Source organism: Balaenoptera ricei, chromosome 9 (assembly GCF_028023285.1).
Source record: "Balaenoptera ricei isolate mBalRic1 chromosome 9, mBalRic1.hap2, whole genome shotgun sequence".
Classification (NCBI taxonomy): domain Eukaryota; kingdom Metazoa; phylum Chordata; class Mammalia; order Artiodactyla; family Balaenopteridae; genus Balaenoptera; species Balaenoptera ricei.
In genome coordinates, this window is record NC_082647.1 from 93,903,111 (window position 1) to 93,926,957 (window position 23,847).

General features: G+C 36.7%; 2 protein-coding genes across 2 annotated transcripts in view; one reads left to right on the forward strand and one right to left on the reverse strand.

Moving 5' to 3' along the window:
* Nucleotides 1–23,847, reverse strand: part of FBXL13 (F-box and leucine rich repeat protein 13) — a 190,347-nt gene that overhangs the window by 21,249 nt on the left and 145,251 nt on the right. The window contains exon 18 of the mRNA XM_059932534.1: nucleotides 3,761–3,844. Within this exon, the coding sequence (XP_059788517.1) occupies nucleotides 3,761–3,844 (84 nt within the window). The remainder of the gene's footprint in view (nucleotides 1–3,760; nucleotides 3,845–23,847) is intronic.
* LRRC17 (leucine rich repeat containing 17) overlaps nucleotides 1–23,847 on the forward strand; it is a 171,312-nt gene that overhangs the window by 8,538 nt on the left and 138,927 nt on the right. The gene's annotated exons all lie outside the window — the stretch shown is intronic.

Sequence of the window (23,847 nt, forward strand, 5' to 3'; positions counted from 1 at the left end):
GGCGTAATAAATATCCACACACATTGACATATTCATGTAGTCTAACAACCACTTAGATGTGTACATATATTTAATTTACACACATGTACTAGACAATTAGGTATATACTTACATGTAGTTACATGTAAATATATGTAATCTAACATATGCTAAAACTTGTAAATATTTAATTTGCACACATACTACACATAGGTATACATTTACATACATACTTGCATGTAAACACACACAGGCATATTTTCAGTACGTACACACATGTGTAAGTCCTTGTGGTGAGACATAACTAAACCTGATTCTCTCCTCTTTAGTGCTGTTTCTTAATCAACTACCTCAACATATGAAAACTGAAATAATAAAACTTTTGTCAATCTCCAAGGTTTTCACTCTCAAATAACCTGCATAAAGAAAAATATGCACATTCATATGTATGGATATTGCATTAATGTATTTATAGCATACTTCATTCCCCAAAAAAGGGAATGAGAAATAAAAACTAGATTAAGGGAATATAAAAAGCAACTAGAGTAAATAATTTTATTTATTCCTTTTGTTTTATCCAAACAACTTAATAAGACAGAGCTTCCAATTTATTTGTATTGTAACATCCCAGTTAGACCAGTTTTTTGCCAAACTTTGACAGTCTGTTACTTAAATTTGCAAAATGCTCAAGGAATAAGTTTCTTAAGAAATCCTCAATTATGACTGTATCAAACATTGCTTCCAAAATAAATGTGTCTTTAAAGAGCACCAAATAATTTTAGTTTAACATGACTGTTGAATGTCTAATGTTCTCAGAACAAAACTAAAGTTGAGGAAAGTAATTAAAACCAGATCCTAAAAAGTCAATACATCTGAGGCTCCAGACACTCAAACTGCATGTGCTGTGGTTTCCAGTAAAACTAAAATGAGGTAATTTTTTATTCCTATTATGTTCATGATTTGTGCAAAACCAAATCAGGGTAAAAATGCTCTCCTCCTTTTTCTCATTAAATCATTATGTAGTTTTCAATGTTTTAAGCTAAAAAGAAAATCTCCTATAGTTACCTTCTAAAGTAATAAGAAAAAATTTCCTGATAAATTTAAGATAACCTAAACATCTCAGTTTAACCACCTTAGTTTATTCTCTTCCCCCTCTCTTGTAAATCCAGATAAGGAATTGTGAAATTGGCTTATGTGTCACTTTCTCCTCCCCCTTCTTTGTTTCATCTCTTTTGGAACTTAGTAATTGGGTTGGAGGAGGGAAGGAGGAGAAGGATTACCACATGCCCAGAAGTGTGAACCTTGGAACCTTGGAAGAGGTAAAATGAGGTTAAATGCCACAACACTCGAGTGCACACACACACACACACACACACACACACTCTCTCTCTCTCTCTCTCCAAAAGCAAGGAGGAGAAAAAGAGGGATGATGAGAAAGAGAAAAAATTTTTTTCTTGAACTTGACTAGAACAGCTGATCTTATGCAACTAATAATTAAATAATTCTGTATTTCCATGTGCTTGTATTCCCCCTGTTTTATTTTCTTTAAGTCACTGAAAATCAATACATACCAATTTTTAAAAGGTTACATTTTTTAAAGCTACGCCAAACTCAGCTGTATGATCATATAGTTAGCATATGGGTAAACGCTTTCATCTAAAATCTCAGAGCACCTAAAAATAGTATGATTTTTCAGGCTCCAAAGAATGAAAATAAAAAGGCCTGGAACCTGTAGGCTCAGAGATAAATGGCAGAAAGCACTGGCTTCCTGATACGTAGCCTCAGACTTTGGTCAGCCCTCTCTCTCATCCAAAGAAGCATTTTAAAATTAATAAGTGATGGATATTAAGAGGCCATGTATGTCATCACCATGGTAGGTTTTAATACTTCTAAATGATTTGTAGTTGTTGATCAAATGTGACTGATCACCATATAAGAAATATAACCCAGTATTAGAAATGTTAACACTTAACCTTTTTATTTTAATAAACTTTATTCTATCACCTTGTCAAAGACCTTTTGAAAGCCTGACTAGATCATATTCATGGATAAAGTTTTATGTAAATGCATGTTTAATCCTTAAATGAACTGCAGTAGGTAAATCATGGTTTAGCCTTACAGGAACCTCTTGGCTTTTTCTTCTAGTAGGTTACATGCATTATAACCCCTTTTGTTATTGTAGAGTTACAGTCTTGTCCTATATGCAAGTTGTTAGTCCTCTCTGGGATCTTTGTTTTGAAAGATAGTGTTTGTTCTTTTTAACTCTTTATACAATTGAATGTACTACTAGGTAGATTTCTTAGGAACCTGCTAGAACCTTCGGAACCAGGGTCTGAAACTGGGGGAAATTGACATTGCTTGACACTAATGCCTCTAAAAGGAGACTTCTTAATGGTGTTACATTTTCCTCTTAAGTACCATTACATTGTCCAGATGCAATGAAATACAGCAAAAATCATTTGAAAACAATTTTTCCCACTGTCATGTTGCCAATCAACCATTTAGAACAGCAGTTCTCCACTTCTACTCTTCGTTTCTGTAAAACTAGATTAGTTAGATTAGTTTGCTGAGATGGCATAGGACTTTGGACTAATCATTTAAGCCCTCTGGGCCTTAGTTTCCTCACTTGTAAAATTACAGAGTGGTTTAAATGGTTCTAAGATTCCTTGAGCTTCAGAACACTAGAATTCTATGCTAAAGTCTAGAGCACCGTTTGGTCTGGCCCTCTCTATAGCCCACCAGTTCGTATAATATTTTAACACTCTCCTATTAGTAATGTTAGAACTTGCAAAGTCTATTTCAAATTCATGGAAGAGAGCTTAACTTCAAGTCTGCCATGCTCTGGTGGACTTCTCAGCTATCATTTGCAGTATCTTTCCACATGTGAGATAAATCCTTTTTTCTCAACAAGGATTTCTATTAAAAAAATTTTTTTTCTGAGTTAGCCCCAGTTTTTCATAAATGCTTGGGGTTTTGAACTCTCAGGATACTTTAAATGGAGTTTCTGATGCATTTAACAGTTTCCGCATTCCTAGATTATTAGTTCCCTTTAAGAATGTTATCTTCCATTATTTTACTAATAAGTAACCAGATTTTGCCCTAGTTCAATACATGTGTGACATATGATTACAACTTTTCTTCTTTTAACAGCAAATTGAGTTGCTTAATGTTGTGATAAACATTACATGTGGCTTACTCACAATAGCTACTTTATGACTTCCTATATATCACTCAACATGACATCTAGGAAATTTACTTCTCATGAGTTCTTAAAGTACCATTTGAGCACATAATCATTTATCCTATCCAGTTACTTATCTCATGCTTTCCATCCTGGTAAACTATGCTACCAACTATGTTTGAGTAACTCAAGTCCCTAATTGTTAAGTACCTGGTGTAGGTTTTCAAAGTCTCCCAATTGTTATGGTTAGATGATATAACACAGATTATCTACAGAACACTTCCATTATATGAGAAGACTTTCACCACATTGCAGTTCATCATTCTACAAGTAAAATGTCAACCTATCCCTAGTTATCCTGTAAGTCTGACATCTGGAAGGGAGAGAGTAGACAAGAAAAATGGGAAAGCAAACCTCTCAGTCACCTTGGGCTGTGGAGACCTGACTATTGGCAGATGTTGATCTTGGCTCAACCAAGATCACATATGTATTGTTACAATTCCAATCCACTTCTTTTTTCTGTTATGACCTACAAAGATTATTTGATTTGTGCTTAATTTTCAATCTTAATTCTTTAACAAAAAACTGTAATTATCTTACCTGAATTCCAATATCGGTGATTTTATCACACTCAGATAGAGAAAGTTCCTTTAATTTTTTATGCCTGGAAAGTGTCATCAAACCCTAAAAATGTTTAATATAAAGATTATTTGATGATTATAGTTTAGTATGGAAGGTATATTTCCAATAAGATAACAATTATGCAAACTAAAAAAAATTTAGCCTCTGTCTTATATTTCTTTACACTTAACAAATCATAAAATCACTTTGGTTAGACAACATTGTTAAATAAAATTTTCAGGTTGTCTCTAATGTTTTACAAAGTGTTAGAAATCCAAGAGCCAGGAAACTTCTTATCTTGCCTTCTGTTTCCAGGTAAATGTTATACGAATCAATATAAAGAAACCTTAAAGACCCCTAAGCTTACAGCTTTGTTTTGAAGACACTTCATGTGGCTAATGAATCTATTTATCAATAAATTCTTTTTTATGCCTAATCTAAACATCTGAAAATCTTTAGCTCATTTTATTATGTTTAACTGCTTGGAGGGAGAAGAAACATCTTTATATAAAGGCCTATAGACAGATAATCATTCATCAATAGCTCAGTTCTTTTTTCAGGCTAAAAGCTTTGTTTCTTTTTATTTAAAAAAAAATAGATTGTACTTTTAGCCCTTCATTTTTTTATGTGTGGTTTTGCTGGCCCATTTCTCCGTACCTTCCCGCCCTAAACTGGCACAACATTCAGATAAGGAACTGACTAATGTGCATTATAGATGCCATCCTCCTGTTTTGCATTCAGGATCATATTACTTTTCTATTTCTGTTAGATATGCTTCCTAGACCATTTTCCTCATTCTCTGGTCCCAGAGCTGGCTGGCGGGGAAAATGCCAGAAATGGTATATGATTTGTCCTTTTTACATTTTATTTGCAGGACTGGTTTACATTTTATTGGTCGTAAAAACCACATTTGGATTGTAATTGAGAATGGGTCCTGCAAATATTATATCCCGCTTTTTTCACTGATGTACATATTATGCCCTTTCATTTTTCAAAAACAAAATCCAGATCAAGGAGAAAAGTGCTTGAAATTCTGCTTCATTGAAGTCACTGTTTAAATTGCAATTTCTAATTTCATTTAACAGTCCTGTACACCACACAAAAATAAAATCACTCCGTTTATTCTTTTAATTTTATTGCAAATGTGGATTCTTTTGCTAGGAGCACATTATGTTTTCTGTCTCCTTATTTCAAAACAAAGAATGGGCAAACCCTGTGAAGCCATCACACGTGGTCTGGGTTCCAGATGTGGATACTGTTTTATTCATGTTAGAAGAATTGGAGTTTAGATACTACCCCAACAGAAACTAAATTGTTTGAACAAAAATATCAAGTAAGAGATGCAAAGTTTTTCTCTTTGCCCTGTACTTGATAATAGCTAAATATGTTTTATTACTCTATTATTCTTGATAATAGCTAAATATGGAATTTGTCTTATATGAAACTATCTCTGAATAGTTTCTCTGAAGTTTTCACTTTTTTTTTTTATGTCTATGTAGCCATGTTAGAATTTTTTTAAGATGAGCTGTAATGAAGTATACTTGCTAAGTACGACATTTAACAGACTATAATATCTTTACCATTTTGTTCAAAATGATTTAAAAATATTATTAATTAATATTAAAATGGAATGCCACATTTCATCACTATGGTTGTTCATTAAAGTGTATGGCCTCAAAACTTAATTAATTAAATATCATTAGCCATTAAGTAAATACAAATCAAAACCACAGTGAGATACTAAATACTACATACCTACTAGGATGGCTATAATTAAAAGGACATAATAAGAAGCCTTGGCATTGTGAAGCTTATAAATGCTCCAAATTAGAAGGTGAAGCAAGTGATGGTTCCAACATTTTACAGTCTTTCTTTATACCTTAGAAAGTCTTAAATCTCAGGTCTAGGCAAAATTCATTCATTCTTAATTCATCATTCGATAAATATTTATTTAGCATGTATTATATTGTTCAGGCTCTGGGATAGAAGCTGGGAGTATAAAGGTCAATGAGGTGCAGTGTTTACTCTCAAGGAGCCCATAGTCTGGCATTAAAGACAGACATGTACACTAGATCATTACAACCCTGTGAAAGGTAAATACTGTGCACAGTGGTCGAACCAAAGAGGAAAGATGAGGGCACTACTTTGGATTAGAGAAGACTGCATGGAGGAGAGTCATGAGTGGGGGAGTGTAAATTGCCAAGAAAGCTACAGAGGGAAGGACATTCTAGGCTGAAGGAGCAGAATGTGCAAAAGCATTGAGGTATGAAATAGTATGGCATGTGTATGGAACTATATAGCATGGCATGATTAGATTTACATGGATTTTTTAAAAATCTGAAAAGCTGATCTAAGAATTTCTCTTAAGGAAGAAACTACAGGGTTTTGTTTTTGTTTTGTTTTGTTTAATACCTTGTTAAGTGCTTGGGGGGAAAAGTCCTGGGGGTTGGCTGTGCCAAGCTTTTCTGGGAGGGATAAAAAGAGGAAAGTGGGAGGACAAGACAAAAAAAGAAGCAAAGAGGAGCCAACAAGATGGAGTGACTGGGCCTCAGTGGGGCAAAGAGCAGGTGGATACTTAAATTTTCAGGGAAGTTGTAGCATCATGAAAATGTAAATCCTCCTTCATCTCCCTCAAAAGTCAGCCAAACTCACGAATGCTTTGCAGGAAAGGTTCTGGTTTATTTTCCCAAAATTTAGAAGGGGCTAAATTTTGTAATCAGGTAAAATGCAAAGGAAAGCAGATGGTGTGGTAGCCTGGAGAAGTCACTAGCATTGCAGGTTGTATGAGAATGCGAAGCTCTAGGAATTCATAGGAATCCTGGGGAGCACTTTGCTCCTTCATAGGCCATGGAATTGAGAGACCTGGATCTTAGGGGTCCAGGCGTCCCTAGTGGAAAATTGACTTATATTGTAGCTCTGGTCCATTGAAGGGAGTGTCAAGACTTAAGACTCAAAAGGAAGCAGACACCAAGCCATGAGAGCCTTGTACATTATTCTGGAATGTGGATTTTATCCTATGCAACATTGTTAAACAAAACTTTCCCTCCTTAGGGAATAAGTGACAATAAAGCAAAAAGAATGAGGATGTGTTTCAAAAGAGGTATAGAGACCACAGGGCAGGGGGTGATTGCTTTTAGTTGGAAGGAATAGGTGACAGTCTAGAAGAGACTTTCACAGAGGAAGAAGAATCTGAATTAAGCCTTAAAGTCTGGGTAAGATTTTGACAAAGGAATAGGAACAGTGTTTCAGACTGAGGAAGCAGCATGAACAAAGGCTTCATTTGGAAAGTGTGAGTTGTTTGGGAAATAGTTCAGATTGGGGTCACTGGGAGTAGTAGGTGGGAACACTGCACCCTGCCAGGAACAGATGGATGTACACCAGATAGTCGGGAGCAAACAAATCCTTTGAAAACTGTTCTTTGTCTCCCCCAGTTTTACATCTGGAATTGTTTAGCTGATGTAGATAGACATCAGCAATGAACGAGTTACCAAATGTTGGAATGGTATGTGTGTCTCTGTGTACTTACTATATGACTGAGTCATACTACTCCAGGCTTAAAATATCACCAACATAAACATAAAACATACCTCCCCCAACTCTTTATTTTGAAAATATTCAAATCTACAGCCAGGTTCAAAGAATGGTATAATGAACACTTATATATCCTTTACCTAAATTCACCAATTATAAATACTTTGCCACATTTTGCTTAATTGCTGTGATAGTTTACTGATATTTATGTGTGAATATAGTTTTATATGTATATATAATATATATATTTTAAATTCATATGTGTAGTGTGAACCATTTGAAAATAAGTTTCAGATATCATGATGCTTTACCTCTAAATATTCTATATGCATCTTCCTAGGAATAAGGACATTTTCCTATGTAACTATATAGGATTATGTATATATAATATGATACCGAAGATTAACAGTACTACCATACTATATAATATAGAGTCAGTATTCAAATTTGCTTTTTATCCAGTCCTCAGAGTTCACACATTGCATTTGGTTGCATGTCTCTTTAGCCTTTTTTTTTCTTTAAATATTGTCTTTCAAGATCCCAGGCCAGCCATTACATAAAATGTCCCACATTCTGGATTTGTCTGACTGTTCCTTATGATTAGATTCTAGGTAAACATTTTCTGTAAACTACCTAGGTGCTGTTTCATTAGAACTGTATTTTTCATCTTTATTTAATAAATAATCCATGATATGATCCTTTGAGACCACATGAATTCCCTGTTTCCCAACAAACTTTCAGTCAATGATTTGAGCATTAATTGATGATCTTTGCCTAAATCAGTTACTTTGTTGAAAGTTGCAAGATGCTGAGTTTTCTGATTCTATCTTTCCTTCTAAATATAGAATCTGTTATTCATTTAAACCTTTTTTCCATCACTCTTTCCCTTATTTCCTGCTGAATAGTTTGAAAGGTACTTTGAACAAAAGATTATTTTAGACATAACAACTAGCTGTTCCAGTTAATTTGTTATTAACAATCTTTTTTATTAAGATATAATTAACATATAACATTATATTAGTTTTAGGTGTACATATAGTGATTCAGTATTTGTATATATCGTGAAATGACCATCACGATAAGTCTGTTTAACATCTGTCACCATATATAGTTACAATTTTTTTTTCTTGTGTTGAGAACTTCTAAGATCTCTCTTAGCAACTTTCAGATATACAATACATTATTATTAACTGTAGTCACCATGCTGTACTATACATCCCATGACTTATTTATTTTATAACTAGAAGTTTGCACCTTTTAGCCCCCTTCACCCATTTTGCCCACACCCCACAACCCCACCTCCGCCAATTACCAATCTCTTCTCTGTGTCTATGAGGTTTTTGTTTGTTTTTTTTTAGATTCCACATATAAATGAGATCATACAGTATTTATCCCTCTGTGTCTGACTTATTTCACTTGGCATTGTGCCCTCAGGGTCCGTCCATGTTATCACAAATAACAAGATTTCCTTCTTTTTTATGGCTAAATATATATATACACCACATTTTCTTTATCCAGTCATCCATCAATGGACACTTTGGTTGTTCCTATGTCTTGGCTATTGTAAATGATGCTGCAGTGAACAGGGGGGTTACATATATCTTTCTAAATTAATGTTTTCATTTCGTTTGGATAAGTACCCAGAAGTGGAACTGCTAGATCATCTGATAGTTCTATTTTTAATTTTTTGAGGAACCTTCATACTGTTTTCCATAGTGGCTACACCAATTTACATTCCTACCAACAGTGCACAAACAGTCCCGTTTCTCCACATTCTCACCAACACTTGTTATTTCTTATTTTTTTGGTAATAGCCATTCTAACAGGCAATAGTCTTTTGATTTTCCCAAACTCCTGTTAAGCGCATTTACAAAATGGAGTTACTGTTTTGCTTGGTGTAATTATGTTGTTTGTTGGCAAAAGATGACACACTGAGGAAAATAAAAACATGAGTATTTTGCCCTATTATAAGACTAAATACTTGGTCATAATTAAAAAACAAGTTTTATATATTGTTAAGAGGAAACCTTGTTAATTGGCTTCACAATCTGAAAGATTTAGTCTTTACAGCTTGCACATGGCTTTTCTTCTGAGAGTCTGTGCTTTTAGAAAAAGTCTGGAAGATGGTCTAGGCATTATGGAATACTAACTTTAGAATAAAATACATCTGATAGCCACAAACCATCCTTGTTTATGGTATGTTTCAGTTTAGAAACTGTCAGCACTTTAATACAGGCACACCAGAACAGTAAATAAGCATAAATAAATTTTATAATCTGTTCTGCATATGATTAAAGAAAGTCTCTTGAAAGAATCTGTATAAAATTACATAAGACTGCATAGTTTGTCCAACTTTTAATTCATTTTTTCTTAAATACTCTTTATAAGCAGTAGCTTATAGGCTTTCAATATTAAACACTAAAACAAACCTCTCTTCCATAGTCATGAGATAAGCCATTGTAAAGGTATGGAGAAAATATGAAAATATGACAAATGATTAATAACTACATTATTATAAGGAGTTCATACAAATTGGCAGGAATATTGAGACCCCTCAGTATATAAATGACTAAAGAATATAAACAGAAAATTCACATAAGAAAAAATAAAATCACAAAGATAAACAAATATAGGGGGGAAATTTCTCTAGCTGAGAAATATATAAATGTAATCTATACAATTTAGGATATTTAATATTTGAATATAGGATGTTGGAAAATACATTCTATGAAATAAGATGGAATGAGGTACCCAGGAGTCTAGGATACTGAGGACCTTGATGTAATTATTGGGGGTGTAGATCATGAGAAATCTAAAAAGAACAAAAGGTCCCTAACAGCAAACATAAGCCTCCTTTCTTGCTGCTTTTTTTTTGGGGGGGGGGCGGTAAAATGGGATATAAGTTGTTGTGATAGAGGGGATACAGTTAGAAGGTGTTGTTGAAAATCCTTTGTGTAAATTTTCTGCTTTCAGTAATGCTTAAATTGTAATATACGGAATGCCTATGATTCCTTGTCAAACATACTGAGAAACAAAACAAAACAAAGGGGAAGATTCTGAAGTCAAATGGGTGTCTGTCTTTTTTGTCAACCAGGACCAAATGAGCTCTGAGTCAGGAGAGATGTGTCCTGGTACTGGATTGAAACATGTTGAAATGGAATTCAGTATCTTGTGTCCAAGTCCTAATCCTTTTCTTAGGATTCTTTTCCTGGTTAATGGTACCACCATGTCCACAACTGACCAAATAAAAACCTGGATATTATCTGTGTCTACTCCTCTCCCCACTGCTCCCCATATCCAATCAGTCACCAAGCCCACCCTACCTATACTACCTCCTAAAAATCTCTTATGCATGCCTCATCTGCCACCAGAATCAAAACCTCATTATTTCTAGTGTCATTGCAATACCTTTCCCATTCTTAAATAGATCTCCCTTACTGTTATGTCTCTGTACCCAAATCTGTATGAGTCCTACTCAGAGTTCTTCAGTGGCTCCCATTGCATATAGCACAGTCTGAATCACTTTGCAAGGCCATGCACATTCTGCCCTCCACCTCTTTCTCCATCCTCATCTCCTGCCACATCCTCTGTCTTCTCAGGCCATGCTATGACAATGCAAAGTCACCTGTGGATCCCCCGACATATAACCCTCTGTCATGTCTCTATGCCTTCCCCCCTGCTTCTTCCTTCATTGAGAATGCCCTTCTCTTCTTTACCTCACAAACACCTACTGAAGCTCTTAGCTGCACCTCAAAAGCTGAAGAGCATCTCCTGACTCCTTCACAGAGACAAAAGCGCTCACTTTCCAACTCATCCATGCTGCCCAGATGCAGTGCAGTGCACATATCTCCATAACAGCAAATATACCTCATTATGTCATAATTCCAATAAATTATTGCTAAGATGTATTGAGTGTTTACCGTGTGCCAGACACTATGTTAAGCAGTTTACAAATCCTCACAACACTATGAGGAAAGTAATATTACAATTACTGTTTTAAAGAAAGGGTAATGGAGGCACAGAGAGGTTAAGTAACTTGCCTGAACTCTCACAGTGTTGTGACACTTGTAAGGATGTGAAGCCACACTCTGAACTCATGCTTTTAGTAACTTTTAGCCGTGTAATGTTGTTACTCTTGTTGTTGTTGTTGTTTTGCCACTAAGCTGTACCTTGAGACCAGGACTGTGTAAGTTTAGTACTCCTATAACCTTGCATAGTGTTTGACACACAGTTGACAATGAATAAGTATTTGTGAATGAATGAGTAGTCTATTTATAAAATTATCTATTTTTATGGACCCAGTTTTCTCTTATCTTGCTGGCATACTCTCAGAATTCTTGGATGAAATCTAGTTCCCTTTGTAATTGTGTGAATCAGTGTTTACATTTATATAATGTTTCTTTCTGAAAGATTTGCTCTGTTTGGTGTTGCCTACCACATTCGCTAAGGAGTAAAGAACAAAACTTATTGGAAGTATGTTTTATCTCAATTAACACATCCTCTTTCTAAAATCATTGATAATGCTATCTTGTACAATGTCCATGAAAATGTATCTTAACCTCACAAGTGATCTTCCCTTTTATACTCTGGTTAGCAATTACAATTTTATAAAAATAATTTACCTTTTCTTCTTAATTATTTCTACTTACTTGATTATTAGTATGAATTTTGTATCATACTTCTTTTTAAAATGTGTCAACCTTTCCACCCTAATTTACCAACCTACAAGTCTAAAGGAAAGCAGGCTTTGGTCAATACACAGAAATTGGTCCTCTATATGTTTATGGAGGGAAGGAAAATAAGCATCTCTGTTACCTGGAAATAGAACAAGTCACCTTGAGTCTACTTGCCTCCTACCTGATGGAGGTTGAGAGGAAAGTTATATCAACCAGATATTCTCCTTGAGGGAAATGACAAGCTCAGGTTGGTCACTTCTTTTTGCAGTGATTTTAGTAGGCATTTTGCTGGAAACAGGAGAAAATTGACTGGAACTTCTATGAGGAAAACCACTATTGCTAGTGATGGGACCAGCAGGTTCATATAAGGCCACTGGCTGGGAAGAAGGGCCTGGAATGGACTAAGGAGAGGTCCAGCTTCATATGAAAAAGTTCAGTAGGGCAGACTTCTAATGTGTTTTTTGTTTTTAATCCAAGGCAAATCCATTTGCCTCTGAGTTATTCTGCTTTCTTTTAACTCCCATTCTTTCTATTTCTTAAATCTCAAGTGATTTCATGTGCTTCCTCCTTTAGGGGTTGTGCTGCACTAAACCTCTGGCTTTATTTGTATGTGTGTTCCATGCAGATGGGTGGCCTCTTGAAAGCGTATCATCAGATTAAGACATGCAACTGTAAGCTCTCCCACTCCAGCTCAAATCATAGCTAAGAAAATGTAGAATTTTTAAAAGTCTAAGTGTTTGGTTTACAGGAAGGAAACGGTACCAGATCCATTCATTCCCTCACTCACTGACTCACTGATCAAATATTTTACATGCCTCTTATGTACTAAGCATTATGTTGGGCATCCCAAAGATAGGATGATCCAGCCTCTGCCCTCAAGAAATTTGTAAGGAGACAGGCGTGGGGAAAAAAATATTAAAGTATATTGAGCTGATTGCTTTATTGGAGGCATTATCAAGTACAGCGGAAGCACAAGGTAGGTAGATCCTAAGCCTGCCCAGGAATTCCAGAAGAGCTTCACACAGCTGAAACTTGAGGGATGAGCAAGAATTTACTAGGCGGCCAAGAAGAAAGGCTGTTTCAGACAGAGAGATTAACTCACAGAAATGGGAAGGCAGGGAGAGCATGACGTGTTTGCGGAGCCGTAGGAGAGTCAGTTCTATGTCTCTGGAGCACAGATGAAAGGTGGGAGTCATCTGGAAGTGAGGCTGCACTAGTAGGCAGGAACCACCTCAGGAAGAGCTTGGTTCTCCACACTAGACTATTTAGACTTTATGCTGAAAGCAATGTAGAGCTCCTGAAGAAGTCTGAGCAAGGAAGTGAAAGGCTCAGATTTGCATGCTGGAAGATCACACCGCAGCAGAGTGGAGAACAGATTTGAGGACAGTGATACTTAAGGCAAGAGAGGTTAGTAAGGAGAAATGGTGCTTGAACTATGGCAGTGGCAGCAGGGTTGGAGAGGAGGCAGGGGGACAGATATAGGAGATATTGTTAAAGTTCTCACATCGGCTTCTTTTTTTTCTTTGGCTAGAAATATCTGAAACTAAATGACCTTATAACATACACAATTAAAATTAAGATGGAAACAACACGCCAATATTCAATTAGGATTACCGGGTTTTTTTCTTTGTTTTGCAGTTCAATTTGAAAATAATTTGGGTGCTACCCAAATGAGGCCATCTTAAAGCATAACACCGCTCTAGGAGACTATGCTGTAATGTGGCAGGGATACGATATATTTTAGGAACTAAAGAACGCTTACTTACTTAGAAAACCATCTAGAGTAATTAATCTTACCATGTGATTTAAGTTTTCTTAAAGAGAGAATGCATCAATAAAATAAAACCTATTGATATTGCCTTGAAATGACCTAGATTGAGAGTGTGATTTTTTTTTGAATTTTATTTAATTTATTTTTTTAAACAGCAGGTTCTTATTAGTTATCCGTTTAATACATATTATTGTATATATGTCAATCCCAATCTCCCAGTTCATCACACCACCACAGCCATCCCCCCCCCACCACTTTCCCCCTTTGGTGTCCATACGTTTGTTCTCTATATCTGTGTCTCAATTTCTGCCCTGCAAACCGGTTCATCTGTACTATTTTTCTAGGTTCCACATACATGTGTTAATATACAATATTTGCTTTTCTCTTTCTGACTTACTTCACTCTGTATTACAGTCCCTAGATCCATCCACGTCTCTACAGATGACTCAATTTTGTTCCTTTTTATGGCTGAGTAATATTCCATTGTATATATGTACCACATCTTCTTTATCCACTTGCCTGTTGATGGGCATTTAGGTTGCTTCCATGACCTGGCTATTGTAAATAGTGCTGCAATGAACATTGCGGAGCATGTGTCTTTTTGAATTTCGGTTTTCTCTGGGTATATGACCAGTAGTGGGATTGCTGGGTCATATGGTAATTCTATTTTTAGTTTTTTAAGGAACCTCCATACTGTTCTCCATAGTGGCTGTATCAATTTACATTCCCACCAGCAGTGCAAGAGGGTTCCCTTTTCTCCACACCCCCTCCAGCATTTGTTGTTTGTAGATTTTCTGATGATGCCCATTCTAACTGGTGTGAGGTGATACCTCATTGTAGTTTTGATTTGCATTTCTCTAATAATTAGTGATGTTGAGCAGCTTTTCATGTGCCTCTTGGCCATCTGTATGTCTTCTTTGGAGAAATGTCTATTTAGGTCTTCTGCCCATTTTTGGATTGGGTTGTTGGTTTTTTTAATATTGAGCTGCATGAGCTGTTTATATATTTTGGAGATTAATCCTTTGTCCATTGATTCGTTTGCAAATATTTTCTCCCATTCTGAGGGTTGTCTTTTCATCTTGTTTGTAGTTTCCTTTGCTGTGCAAAAGCTTTTAAGTTTCATTAGGTCCCATTTGTTTCTTTTTGTTTTTATTTCCATTACTCTAGGAGGTGGATCAAAAAAGATCTTGGTGTGATTTATGTCAAAGAGTGTTCTTCCTATGTTTTCCTCTAAGAGTTTTATAGTGTCCAGTCTTATATTTAGGTCTCTAATCCATTTTGAGTTTCTTTCTGTGTATGGTGTTAGGGAGTGTTCTAATTTCATTCTTTTACATGTAGCTGTCCAGTTTTCCCAGCACCACTTATTGAAGAGACTGTCTTTTCTCCATGTATATTCTTGCCTCCTTTATCAAAAATAAGGTGACCATATGTGCATGGGCTTATCTCTGGGCTTTCTATCCTGTTCCATTCATCTATATTTCTGTTTTTGTGCAAGTACCATACTGTCTTCATTACTGTAGCTTTTGTAGTATAGTCTGAAATCCAGGAGCCTGATTCCTCCAGCTCCGTTTTTTTTTTTCTCAAGATTGCCTTGGCTATTCGGGGTCTTTTGTGTTTCCAAACAAATTGTGAAATTTTTTCTTCTAGTTCTGTGAAAAATGCCATTGGTAGTTGGATAGGGATTGCATTGAATCTGTAGATTGCTTTGGGTAGTATAGTCATTTTCACAATGTTGATTCTCCCAATCCAAGAACACGGTATATCTCTCCATCTGTTGGTATCATCTTTAATTTCTTTCATCAGTGTCTTATAGTTTTCTGCATACAGGTCTTTTGTCTCCCTAGGTAGGTTTATTCCTAGGTATTTTATTATTTTTGTGGCAATGGTGAATGGAAGTGTTTCCTTAATTTCTCTTTCAGATTTTTCATCATTAGTGTATAGGAATGCAAGAGATTTCTGTGCATTAATTTTGTATCCTACAACTTTACCAAATTCATTGATTAGCTCTAGTAGTTTTCTGGTGGCATCTTTAGGATTCTCTATGTATAGTATCATGTCATCTGCAAACAGTGACAGTTTTACTTCTTCTTTTCCAATTTATATTCCTTTTATTTCTTTTTCTTCTCTGGTTGCTGTGGCTAGGACTTCCAAAACTATGTTGAATAATAGTGGTGAGAGTGGACATCCTTGTCTTGTTCCTGATCTTAGAGGAAATGCTTTCAGTTTTTCACCGTTGAGAATGATGTTTCCTGTGGGTTTGTTGTATATGGCCTTTATTATGTTGAGGTAGGTTCCCTCTATGCCCACTTTCTGGAGAGTTTTTTTATCATAAATGGGTGTTGAATTTTGTCAAACGCTTTTTCTGCATATATTGAGATGATCATATGGTTTTTCTTCTTCAATTTGTTAATGTGGTGTATCACATTGATTGATTTGCATATATTGAAGAATCCTTTCATCCCTGGGATAAATCCCACTTGATCGTGGTGTATGATCCTTTTGATGTGTTGTTGGATTCTGTTTGCTAGTATTTTGTTGAGGATTTTTGCATCTATATTCATGGGTGATATTGGTCTGTAATTTTCTTTTTTTGTAGTATCTTTGTCTGGTTTTGGTATCAGGGTGATGGTGGCCTCATAGAATGAGTTTGGGAGTGTTCCTTCTTCTGCGATTTTTTTGGAAGAGTTTGAAAAGGATGGGTGTTAGCTCTTCTCTGAATGTTTGATAGAATTCACCTGTGAAGCCATCTGGTCCTGGACTTTTGTTTGTTGGAAGATTTTAAATCACAATTTCAATCTCATTACTTGTGATTGGTCTGTTCATATTTTCTATTTCTTCCTGTTTCAGTCTTGGAAGGTTATACCTTTCTAAGAATTTGTCTATTTCTTCCAGGTTGTCCATTTTATTGGCATAGGGTTGCTTGTAGTAGTCTCTTAGGATGCTTTGTATTTCTGCAGTGTCTGTTGTAACTTCTCCTTTTTCATTTCTAATTTTATGGATTTGAGTCCTCTCCCTCGTTTTCTTGATGAGTCTGGCTAATGGTTTATCAATTTTGTTTATCTTCTCAAAGAACCAGCTATTAGTTTTATTGATCTTTGCTATTGTTTTCTTTTTTTCTATTTCATTTATTTATGCTCTGATCTTTATGGTTTCTTTCCTTCTGCTAACTTTGGGTTTTGTTTGTTTCTCTTTCTCTAGTTCCTTTAGGTGTAAGGTTAGATTGTTTATTTGAGATTGTTGTTTCTTGAGGTAGGCTTGTATTGCTATAAACTTCCCTCTTAGAACTGCTTTTGCTGCATCCCATAGGTTTTGGATCATCGTGTTTTCATTGTCATTTGTCTCTAGGTATTTTTTTATTTTCTCTTTGATTTCTTCAGTGATCTCTTGGTTATTCAGTAATGTATTGTTTAGCCTCCATGTGTTTATGTTTTTTACGTTTTTTTCCCTGTAATTGATTTCTAATCTCATAGTGTTGTGGTCAGAAAAGACACTTGAAATGATTCCAGTTTTCTTAAATTTACCAGGGCTTGATTTGTGACCCAAGATGTGATCTTTCTTGGAGAATATTCCGTGTGCACTTGAGAAGAAAGCGTAATCTGCTGTTTTGGGATGGAATGTCCTATAAATATCAATTAAATCTATCTGGTCTACTGTGTCATTTAAAGCTTGTGTTTCCTTATTAATTTTCTGTTTGGATGATCTGTCCATTGGTGTAAGCGAGGTGTTAAAGTCCCCCACTATTATTGTGTTACTGTCAGTTTCCTCTTTTAGAGCTGTTAGCAGTTGCCTTATGTATTGAGGTGCTCCTATGTTGGGTGCATATATATTTATAATTGTTATATCTTCTTCTTGGATTGATCCCTTGATCATTATGTAGTGTCCTTCCTTGTCTCTTGTAATATTCTTTGTTTTAAAGTCTATTTTATCTGATATGAGTATAGCTACTCCAGCTTTCTTTTGATTTCCATTTGCATGGAATATCTTTTTCCATCCCCTCACTTTCAGTCTGTATGTGTCCCTAGGTCTAAAGTGGGTCTCTTGTAGACAGCATATGTATGAGTCTTGTTTTTGTATCCTTTCAGCGAGCCTGTGTCTTTTGGTTGGAGCATTTAATCCATTCACGTTTAAGGTACTTATTGATATGTATGTTCCTATTACCATTTTCTTAATTGTTTGGGGTTTGTTTTTGTAGGTCCTTTTCTTCTCTTGTATTTCCCACTTAGAGAAGTTCCTTTAGCATTTGTTGTAGAGCTAGTTTGGTGGTGCTGAATTCTCTTAGCTTTTGCTTGCCTGTAAAGCTTTTGATTTCTCCATCGAATCTGAATGAGATCCTTGCCGGGTAGAGTAATCTTGGTTGTAGGTTCTTCCCTTTCATTACTTTAAATATGTCATGCCACTCCCTTCTGGCTTGTAGAGTTTCTGCTGAGAAATCAGTTGTTAACGTTATGGGAGTTCCATTGTATGTTATTTGCCATTTTTCCCTTGCTGCTTTCAGTAATTTTTCTTTGTCTTTAATTTTTGCCAATTTGATTACTGTGTGTCTCAGCATGTTTCTCCTTGGGTTTATCCTGTATGGGACTCTCTGCACTCCCTGGACTTGGGTGGCTATTTCCTTTCCCATGTTAAGGAAGTTTTTGACTATAATCTCTTCAAATATTTTCTCTGGTCTTTCTCTCTCTCTTCTCCTTCTGGGACCCCTATAATCCAAATGTTGTTGTGTTTAATGTTGTCCCAGAGGTCTCTTAGGCTGTCTTCATTTCTTTTCATTCTTTTTTCTTTAGTCTGTTCTGCAGCAGTGAATTCCACCATTCTGTCTTCCAGGTCACTTATCCATTCTTCTGCCTCAGTTATTCTGCTATTGATTCCTTCTAGTGTAGTTTTCATTTCAGTTATTATATTGTTCATCTCTGTTTGTTTGTTCTTTAATTCTTCTGGGTCTTTGTTAAACATTTCTTGCATCTTCTCGATCTTTGCCTCCATTCTTTTTCTGAGGTCTTGGATCATCTTCACTGTCATTATTCTGAATTCTTTTTCTGGAAGGTTGCCTATCTCCACTTCATTTAGTTGTTTTTCTGGGGTTTTTTCTTGTTCCTTCATGTGGTACATAGCCCTCTGCCTTTTCATCTTGTCTATCTTTCTGTGAATGTGCTTTTTGTTCCACAGGCTGCAGGATTGTAGTTATTCTTGCTTCTGATGTCTGCCCTCTGGTGGATGTGGCTATCTAAGAGTCTTGTGAGAGTGTGATTTTCTGATAATTACAGATAGCATGCCTAATGTTTAGTATTTATAAAATTACATCCAGAATATCTTAAAAGGCATTATTAGCTTATGTCAAGATGCTACAGCTATTGTCAGGAACATCAGTGATTACTTGCTTAGCATCTACCTACTCAAGCACAAGAATGGGAGGAGGAGCATCCCAAGCAGAAAGTACAATATGTATAAAGATCCTGAGGTAGGAAAGAATTTGGCTTGTTTGAGGAGCTTGAAAGTGTCAGTGGGGCTTGAGGAAAGAGAATGAGAGGAGCAGGGACATGAAATGACATCAGAGGGGTTGGCAGGCATCTGTTTAATTAATGGTAAATGTTCTTTCAAATTTTGGTCTTTCTCCGATTTTATTTCTGTTTTATTAGACATTGTTGGTTGTTCCCTCAACATTCTACACATGACTACAGTCACCTGATTCTCTTACAACGTTTTTCATCTTCTATCTTTAGCATCCTTCATGGATTCATCTTCTTCCCATTCTTTAAATATTGGTGTTCTTTTGTGGTCTTCCTGGGTGCACATCTCTCCATACTCCCTACACTGTCTCTCAGGATCTTGGCCACATTCACACCTCCATGCTGATGACTCCTAAATCTGAGTCTCCCTTCAGGATCTCTCTCCCAAGCCTTTGGCCTGAATATCCCACACACTCTAACTCAGTCTGATAAAACTGAAATCACCTTTCCCTCAAAACCTGTTACTTTTCCTACATTACCTAACTTTCTTGCAGGTAGGACTTCCATCCACCCAAAGCCAGATTTTGGGATCATTCTTATCCTCCCCCTCACCTCCAGGCTCTTATCTTCCACATCTAATCAGTCATCAAGTTCTTTCAATTTTACCTCCTAAGTAGTCTTGAATATGTTCTTTCCATACTACTTCTGTCTTCTGACCTAGTTCAAGAACTTCTCATCTCTTTCTTTAACTACTGAAGTAACTCCCACTGGTCTCCCCTCCAGTCTGTCACCCAGAGAATAACCCACATAATCTAAAATGGGTGGCTGACTCTGACTGTGGCTCCCCTTCTAGGTGCTACTTCATCATCCATTGATTCAAGTCCAGGCTCCTTGGGGATAACATGATATTCCCTCAGTGACATCTCCTTTTCACAGTATATTCTAGCAGTACTAAGCTACATAAAGTTCCTTGAACAAGCATGCATTTGCATGCTTCTGTGTTAGACAGACTGAGTTAATAGATCCTTTCCTCTGCTTCCTCTACCACTACACCTGCCACACCATAATTAAATTAGTCACACCCTTCCAAATTGGGCTGCAGGGAACAGATCTTACTCACATTTGGTGCCCTAGACCTCAGCATTTGTTCCTTCATTCAATGTGTATTTTTCGAGTGTCTACTACCCCCAGGGTTCTGGGAAAACAGCAGTGAACAAAACAAAGTCTCAGCCTCATGGATCTCACCTTCTAGTGAGGGGACTCCAGGAGATGGCCTATACAATTGGCACTCATGGTGAAAACTTTTGAAAATCAGGCAAATGAAAGAGTCTTCTTAAACCTCTGTCTAAGCATACTGTCTGGAACATTGCTCTGACTCATTTTTCCTTTAAACAAGTATGGTGGTGCCTAAAACAATTTAAGCAACAGATTGAACTGCCCTAACTGTGGATCCTGTGGTCTTCAGCAAATGATAGTTCTCCTAACTAGAGTGGAAAACATTTTCCTGTATACATGGAGATATAACCTTATATTCAAACAATCCTCTGGGGTGAGAAGAGAACAAATAACATCCCACTGAATTAGACATTAAGAAAAAGTTATAGAAAATTAAAGAATTTTAAAGATAGATAGCTTAAAATACCATCACATTAATGAGCTATTTCCTTCACTTACAAACCCTATCCTGTTTATATTAGAAGAGAAAAATTGATGTTTTTCCTCTTTCTATAAAATATGCTTATTAGATAACTTCCTAAACAACTTTTATTCATGGATGACGTAATACATTAGTCACTATTCTCCACAAAAGGAATGGCTGAAGACAATAAAATAATTATAAAAAATGTATCAATTTTGAAATAACTGTGTTCTCTTCTTGGCTTCCCCCATTTAAATTAGCTCTCTCAGTTAAACACCTTTTTGGATTTCTAAATATCTGTAGTTTTGCCTTTGCTGCTTAACTTCCTCATAAGTATCCATGATTTTCTGAACACAATGCCCCATCACCCACTGCAACCCTAGAGAGCTTTTCTACCTCCAAGGAGTAAATTTCACTGATTTCCCTGCTTATTTCCAGAGCTCTTGTACATCTCTATAAAGCTGTCTTGCAGGTGACTCAAACTAAACATGCCTATTTTCCCAACCTGTAGCCAACCTGTTCCTCTCCGTATGGAAGGGACACAGCTCAGTAAAGGACACCACCATTTATAGAGACGCTCAAGCCAAAAATCTGGCATCATCCTTGATTCCCTCTCTCTCTTCCTTACCCCCATACTCCTTCTGTCCCTAGCTCCCGTTGATTATTTCTTCTAAATGTCCCTCAATCTGCTGTGCCAGCCCTACTACCATCTCCCTGGTTATAGCCCTAATATAGAGCCTCATAATTTTTCACGTGAATTACTGCTTTATAATTGGTCGCTAGTGCATCTATCATCTCCATATCTATCCAGCAGATAGAGTGACCTTTTCAAAATGTCAGTCTGACTGTGTTACTGTCTAATTGACAATACTGAATGTCCTTCCATTGCCCACAAGGCAGAGAACAAATTCCTCACTGTGGCTTCTGGACCCCTCATGACCTGGCCCCCGCCTACCTCTCAAACATCATCTCTCACCACTCTCCTCCTAATCCAGCTATACCCAAATGTGCAGATTTCCTTGATGCAACGATACTCTCAACCTCTTTACCTTTGTGTGAGCTATTTCTTTGGCTCACCACATACTCTTTCTCCTTCTCTTGTAAAAGAAGATATTCTCTGACTCTCTGAGCCAGGTTAAGTTTCCCATCTGTTTGTTTCCCACACCCATCATGTTTTGTAACCACTTGTCTCACGCCTGTCTTCCACTAGAATGTAAGGGCTAGGAGGAGGGGCCCTGTCTGTTTTGTTCATTCCAGTATCCCCAGCACCAAGCACAATGTAATTAGAGTAAATATTTGTTAACTAAGTAAGTAGTGTGATTCTAACTAAAAACTCACTATTGAAAAGAATTGTGAGTGAACATAATTATTAGAAAACATAAATTGTTTTTTTCCCAAAGGCATAAGTGGTCACATTTGATCTCTGGTGAATATCTGTAACATTCCAGAGTTTAAATCTTGAATGTTAAGTCTATAGTCATATTTGCACTTCATCAGACCTACAATCCAGGCTGGTGTTTAGCTGCCCCGAGTTGACATCTGGGCTGACTCATTTTAATTTGACTGTTTGAGGTTAGCTTCCACAGCTGTTGTAGCACTATGTTGTCAATCATCTGACTTTTAGATCACAATTTAACTGACTTGGAGGAGGAAAACAACAGCCTTCAGAAGACTTTTCAGTCTTTTAGCAGAAAACAACTAGCTTTCTTCTCCATAGGTGCTCTTTCAGATTGTGTATATTCTTTACAAAAAAATTAAAACAGTGAATGGGACTTGAGGCTATATTCCTAAGTTTTTAACTTTTCCTCAGTTAAAAATTTTAATATTTGGTCTTCGAAAATAAAAACTGAGCTTTTCGCAAATGCTAAAAACTAGGATAGAGCATCTAAGCCTACCTTCGTTAATTCAACAAATGTTCACCAGATAGTTCAGGCTTGTGATGAGTGCTGTGGTGGAATTATATTTTGATGTACTTTATAATGTGCTTTGATCCTTCTTGTTACCCTGTGACCCTTCAGACAACAGCTGGGCCTTCTACTTATATGTGTCAGGGAAGGGTTTTTACAGAACAACACAGGACAAAAACATCCTAGACTTGTAAGCTTTAAATTCTAAACCCTGAAAGACTTGGAACATGACATTTTTAAAAACCATGTAATCAGTTGGAACATTTCTTCCACCCTCAGATTAGACAAAGAATCTGTGCCAAGAGAAGAGATGGGGAGCAAAGAAAAGAAGAGGGGAGAGGAGCAGAGGGGGAAGGAGAAGAGAAAGGAGAGAAGAGAGGAAGGGACAGAGAAGGGGGGGAAGGAGGGGAGGGTGGAGGAAGAAGAGGGGAAGGGAGAGCAGGAGGGAAGCAAAAGAATGAGGTGCTGGGATACAGGGCCCTGTTCCAGACCTCCCTGGACTCTATCTCCGGATAGGTTTGGGGGTCTAAAGAGTACATGAGAACTCATTCTACTTTTCCCTGGTATGGCTGTGCAAAGCAACAAGGCAGCAGAGTTTTCCTACGCTCATCATTGTACCAGCTAAGATCTAATGAGGAAAATAAAAACAACTCTAATTTCAAACTGAGGAAATTTAATTGTGAAAGAGAATTGACTAAATAGGTGTTAGAGAACTGAGGAGCCTAATGGAATAATGACAAAATCTAGAGATTTAGCAGCAGGAAACCACTACCACCCCTATGCTGGAAGGACAATGGGAAGCAATGGTGTTTATTAGAGCCCAGAGTCCAAGGTCACGAGGGAAGCTAGAACCACAGCAGTTCTGACTAAAGGGAGTAGATCACAAAAGACATGCAGCTGATGATAATAATGAAAGGAAAGGTGGAGGAAAACCCCGGCCTCTCCCTTCTTCTGACCCTCCCATTGTGCACAAATGCCTCACAAGCACCAAACCCAACTGGAATCTAACTGACGTGAATCAGCCATTCTGTAGGAGAGTGAGAAGGGTGAGGCACGGGTCTGAGGGCAAATACACCCAGATGTAACAGCAGGAAAATG